Source organism: Sebastes fasciatus, chromosome 5, assembly GCF_043250625.1.
Source record: "Sebastes fasciatus isolate fSebFas1 chromosome 5, fSebFas1.pri, whole genome shotgun sequence".
NCBI lineage: Eukaryota > Metazoa > Chordata > Actinopteri > Perciformes > Sebastidae > Sebastes > Sebastes fasciatus.
This window is the reverse complement of record NC_133799.1, coordinates 33,262,322-33,268,217: the sequence shown is the minus strand read 5'-3', so window position 1 is coordinate 33,268,217 and position 5,896 is coordinate 33,262,322. Positions and strand designations below refer to the sequence as shown.

Genomic DNA, 5,896 nt, shown 5'->3' with positions numbered 1-5,896 from the left:
TGCACTCCGTTGTTCTTCAGTCATCAGCAAGATCAGTTTTCACTTTGTTTAAGCTACAGAGAAAAGATCGGTAAGAGCTCTTTGGATGATTAATGTGAATGTACTTCTGATATAGTATATGATTGCTACTGTATTCAAAGGCAGTTATGAAGGTTCGATAGTCTGTGACAACCTTTCAGAAGAGACCCGTAATATGTTTAAAAAGAGTGACCGTTTTATTTTCCGTATGTCAATTAGAGCTGCAACAGTTAGCGGATTAATCAATTAGTCAAGCAAAGATGGCAAAAAATGCTGTTGTCGATGTGGGAATTTACTTTACATTATTCTAGGGTGAAGATTTGAAGCTGTCACCCACTGGGCTGGAGCTTGTTAAAGGTCCCATATTGTAAAAAGTGAGATTTTCACGTCTTTATTATAAAGCAGGTTTAAGTGCTATATAAATACGGTTAAACTATCAAAACGCTCAATATACGGAGAAACACACACAGCCCGTATTCAGACATTGTGCGTTTCAAACAAGCCGTTTCTGTCCATTTGTGATGTCACCTATATACAATATTTAGACCATTTCACGTTTTTTTAAATGTAAACATTCTAAATGTGTCGCAATTTATTTCCTGTTGCAGTGTATGTAAATAACATCAGCTGTCAGGAAGTAAACATGGACTCAAACTGTTGCCTAGCAACGCAATTCTTTTGCAATTCCGTTGAAATGTGCTAAAACGGAGCGTTTCTGACATAGGGTGAATACAGGTATATTCAGACAGACAGTATGAGGAAAATAATGTGTTTTTTGAACATTACAGCATGTAAACATGTTCTAGTAGAAACACAAAATACAAATATGCACCTGAAAATGAGCACGATATGGGACCTTTAAGGGATTATTCTCATTGGTAAAGGCTTGGATCTTAACTTTGTGTTGCAGCATTATGTATGCAAACTGAACAGGAACCATGTAGAAGCAAATGTGGCTAATTAACACATTCATATAACTAGCTTGAAATGTTCTGTATTGTTATTGTCAGAAACTCTCGATCATCTGCCGTGATTGAGTCAGGCTCCCATCAGGCTGACTGTGCATAAGACATTTCCTATTGAGACACCAGCCAGGCAGCAGGAAGAAAGCTACATCCGGCCAGACTGCGGTGCTAAATGATGCCAGATGAGTGAGTTTCCCTACCGAGGTACAGTACAGACAGAACACATGGCAGAGTATGTTCAGGGGCAGACAGGGTTGCAGCCGGGTAATTAACCTCATTTACTTGTGTGCTGTTGCAGTGTACCTCTTTGTATTGCCACTGTAAGGGGGGCTTGGGACTTTAGCTCCCCGACATTTAAAGTCTTGGATTACATGGGTAGGAGGGTGGGTAAAACACTTATCCTGTACGGAATAATGTTTTTGTAAAACAAAATAGTTGTCACTGTCCACTAATATTAAACATGAATCCCAACTAGTGTATGAGCGTATGAAAATAATATGCAAGATAAGCATATCGGTTGTTATCAGGAACGGCCGAACGGTGCGCCGCTTTAAGTGCTGCAGCCGCAAGGAATTGTGGGATGTTATTCTCTCTTTTTCTTTGGTAAAGGATGCTCCGGTGTATCTTATGCTAAAGGAGATAATAAAGGAAGCATTGAAGCACCTTTCCTTAACATTTAGAGAATTCAAACAGCTCTTATCATGGCTGCTACTGAGATACTTCCGGGTCATTTCACTCCGTTAGGAAACTTCCTCAGCAAAAAGGACTATTCCACCACAGCCCTGAATTAAACCTGCAATAATTGATTTTTTTTTTGGGCCAATTTGGGGGCAGAAGAAGCAAGTTATGAACACGTTGACATATCATCACCTTAAGTTCATATAGCGAACTTGCTTATTTACACATCCAGTAGTTATGGAGTCATGTTTCTGGCAACCTGGCTAATTTACATCCAGCATTCACTCTCTTTTAGCTCTGGTTTTGGTCTCGACCAGATCCTGACCTGAGGGAAATAACTGGCTCTTCATCTGCTAAATGTTTCACTACGTTCACCAGCTAGCTACTAACTTTGCCTGCAGTACGCAGCGTACGGTTGGAAACAGCTTCCTGCTGCAGCCGACAACATCGCCGTGAGAGCGGTGAGAGGGAACCAGATTTTCACTGTGAAGCTCCGTTTTGCTGAGCTGCAGAGTCAGGTGATCATTATCTATAGTATAGGACTCATTTACTTTTTTTACTTCTGAAAGAGTACAGCTGGTATGTAAGTATACGTTATCATCTTGTGGGAAAATGTTTCCTCACCACCAACCCCCCCCTCTTTTCCTGTCGCTTTCTTCTTTCCTCCCTCACCACTGCTGCTCTACTGCATCCTGTTACACTGTGGTTTTTATTCAAAAAAAACGTCAGACAGGCTGAATCACAGAGAGCATGCTGGTCGTCTGGCATCATGACCTTATAAGGAACTTTTTTTTTACTGCTAGGGGTGCACGTTTGTGGGTCCAGATGGAAAGCATTCACCACTGACACTGGAATAAAGTCACGTATTCAACAGGGCCGCTCCTCTTAGTCCATGACTCAACTAACTGGTCGTTTTGGTCTTAGTCGACAAGATTTCTTTAGCCCATCAGTCATTCTTTTCAAAGTGGTGCTTTTGAGTGATTCTCTGGAGAATTTGAATGATCTGTCGATTAAAATCAACTAACGGATTAGTCGTCTAAATGGTGTGAGTGTTAGTAGACTAAGGCCCTGTTCAGGGTATCTTGTTCCTCAGTGTGTTTTGAAGTGTAAACTTACACATGTGGAAACTTGAAGCCTCCAGTTTCCATCCACTGAAAAGCAACACTATTTTCATACTGCAGATTCTGGGTTTTTCAAAGAGGGACAGGAAGTAGACCTGATGACGTAGTCGTTGAAAGAACAAATGTAAAAAACTACAAACACTCAGAAGAGCAGATCTCCGCCAGATCCGCTGCTGTAATGTTTGACTGAATGAATACAAATCACTATTGCCCCTTCTCTAGACCGCGAGTTGATCAGACGTGTTTTTCACTCACTTATGTATCACGCAACAGATACACTCTCATTTTAACCTCTGCAGCCCTCTGTGCAGGCTCTGTGCATGCTCGCGTCTCGCAAGCTCAACGGTGACTTCAAGCCTTTATTTTACACTTTGAGTCATTTTTTCGACAATACGCGCGTAAACGTAAGGTTGATGCACGATGAAAAGGCACTGAATAAATATATTTATCTACATTTTGCTCTGTCCAGAGACCGGTTTGTGATCCCACAGACTCTCTCTAGCTGAGCAGAAAGACCTGCGAACGTGTTGATACTGAGAAGCTGCAGAGAGTTTATTGATTGTCAAACTGAACATTACTGCCACTAGACAACTTCACTGCTAACTGTTCCCTCTGCTCCCATCACCAACAGCTGTCTGCCCTCAGCACAGCCACCGTCTCTCTCTCGCTCTCTCTTTCTCTCTCTCTCTCTCTCTCTCTCTCTCTCTCTCTCAACCACACACACACACTACACACTGCCCCATTGAGTCATGACCATGAATACTACTGGATTGACATTTGCAGCTTACCCAGGTGTGCACATCTGACTGAAGCCCTTGCGGCCCCCTACCGGCTGGTTAAAGCTGCAGTATGCGAGATTGGAGCAAATATGATTAAAAAAAGTTATTTTTTTAAACGGTCGCCACTATATCGTGACAGTAGTACATGAAACAGGTAACCTGAAAAAAATCATGTGCCCCTGTGTCCTCCGGTGCTCCTAACGGCATCTGCAAGATTTCACAGACCGGAGGAAAACAAGCAGTAAGAGCTGATCTATGAGAGCCGGCTGTCAATCACTCGCAAACTCCGACCAAACGGTGAAACTAGGCAGCACTGATCAAATATGAATCAATATTATGTAACGTTAATGCCTATTTCTCTCCTCAAATGTTTTCAGAATCATCTTGTAGTGCACGGTTTAGCTGTAAAATGAGAAAGTCTGTGACGCCGCCGCCATTGTGAAATCTGGTAAAGGAACGCCCAAGTTCCGGTCACATGTCCGGAGCACAACCAATAGGAACGCTCTCTCAATGAAATGACCTGTAATTGGTCAAAGTAGATTTTTTAAAGCCTGAAAGCAGAGCCATGAGGAGGAGTAGAAGTCTAGTTATCTCTCAGAACACTTGAATTACAATATGCTGAAAGGTTATTATGGAACTTTTGCCCAATGATGCCAAAAACATACTGCCTACTGCAGGTTTAAGAGGAGTGAGGAGTCAGCGGTCAACGATGGTATAAAATAAAGTGTGAATCACCACGACGGGTTCTTGAGCATACAGTCGTAAATGAGCACCAAACATATCAGGCTGATGGGTCCATGTGAGATTAGCTGTGGACAGACAGACACACACGCGACCGAAGGCATGATCTCCTCACAGGCTCCAGCCTATAGCAGAGATAAGAAACTCTTATACCAAGAGTATGTGAATATATCTTAATAAATGTCTGGAGGTGATCTTTAAAACTAAATAGCTTTTCTTATGCAACTGTTGTGATCCTAAAGCTGCTCTGCTCTGACGGCCTCCGTACAACACAAGGTCGAATGAAACATTCCACACCAGAGTCCTACTTCGCCACTGGCATCGTCACCTGTGTGTCAACTGTTACACCAGCCCGTTCTCATTCCCAGGGCGCCAAATACAGATGCTTTTTCACAGCCGTCGGTGTTAAGGCACCCTTTAACACCAGTATGAAACCACACCGGGCTTTCCATTAACTACTATGTAAACTCATCCGTGTCAATAGAAACGCTCAGGGAAAGGGTGCCAGAAGTGTGGCGACATAGTTTAAAGAGCGAAGAGACAGACACTGAGCGGGTCATGTTACGCGCCACGCATCACGTTACAATCAGCTTGTTTGTTTAATTCACAACATTAAGCACAAAGTGTGACGCCGAGGGGATCTGACAGAGTGTCAGTATGTGTGACGAGTCCGGATGAGAACACATTGAAATAACTACACAACAATATAACTGTACCAGGTTTGTTTTTCTGCTCTCTGGAATCAGTGAATATGACCTCACATCCTGTTTACTGACTTAGAGGACGACATGATCATGTTGTCTTTTCAGTGTAATGACGTTACAGCGAAGCAAAAAGACACAGCAGCGTGTTATGTCCATACCTGCGTCTGTTGGACAGACTCTCCTCTGTCTCATTGGTCACAACGACATGGGTGGAGCCTCCTTGGCTTTCCTCATGCATCACCTCAATCTGTGACACACAAACACACACACACACACACACACAGAAGTTGAATTATTAGGGCAGGGGCTTTGTATATTATGTGTATAATAGATACTACTGCGACATCAGTAAACTAAATGTCTTCTTCCCAAGCTTCTTCCCAATAGAGCTGGTAAAAAGTGCATATACAGTATATATATATATATATGTATATATATATATATATATACTGTATAGCTCTCCGTGCTCTTCGGGGTCACAGAACAAGTCATGGATGTTGAGTGTGTGTGCAAGATGCTAGTTAGTTTTCTTCCACTGCAACGCACAACAAGAAAACCAGCAAGTGTCTCGCCCAACGCCCGTTTATGTTCCTAACACCCCACATCTGTTGGGTGTGGGGAGATTACTGTGCTGATAATGTGCAATCTGACACAACATAACTCAAACATATGGATGTTGCTCTGTTCCTATCACTCAGGGAGAAACATTGCTTCATTCATTGTCACTTCAGAGGCTGCTATTATCACAGGTGTGACACCATAGATGGCAGCTCCAGATGCCACTTGCTGAGGTACATACATTTGGTAGGAGTGTATCGCTACTTAGAGAGACGGGTGCATCTACAACTTTCCCACATCTGGCTGGAATAAAAAACCCTCCTGAGGTTGTG

The 5,896-nt window shown here is 42.7% G+C and overlaps 1 protein-coding gene across 12 annotated transcripts in view; it reads right to left on the bottom strand.

Moving 5' to 3' along the window:
* The window catches only part of mcf2l2 (MCF.2 cell line derived transforming sequence-like 2), a 149,905-nt gene that overhangs the window by 83,757 nt on the left and 60,252 nt on the right, over nt 1–5,896 (bottom strand). For all 12 annotated transcript variants that reach the window (XR_012594082.1, XM_074636861.1, XM_074636862.1 and 9 more), the window contains exon 15: nt 5,165–5,253. Coding sequence is in view for 11 of the 12 variants with exons in the window: in XM_074636861.1 (XP_074492962.1) it covers nt 5,165–5,253 (89 nt within the window). In the remaining variant the exon portion in view is untranslated. The remainder of the gene's footprint in view (nt 1–5,164; nt 5,254–5,896) is intronic.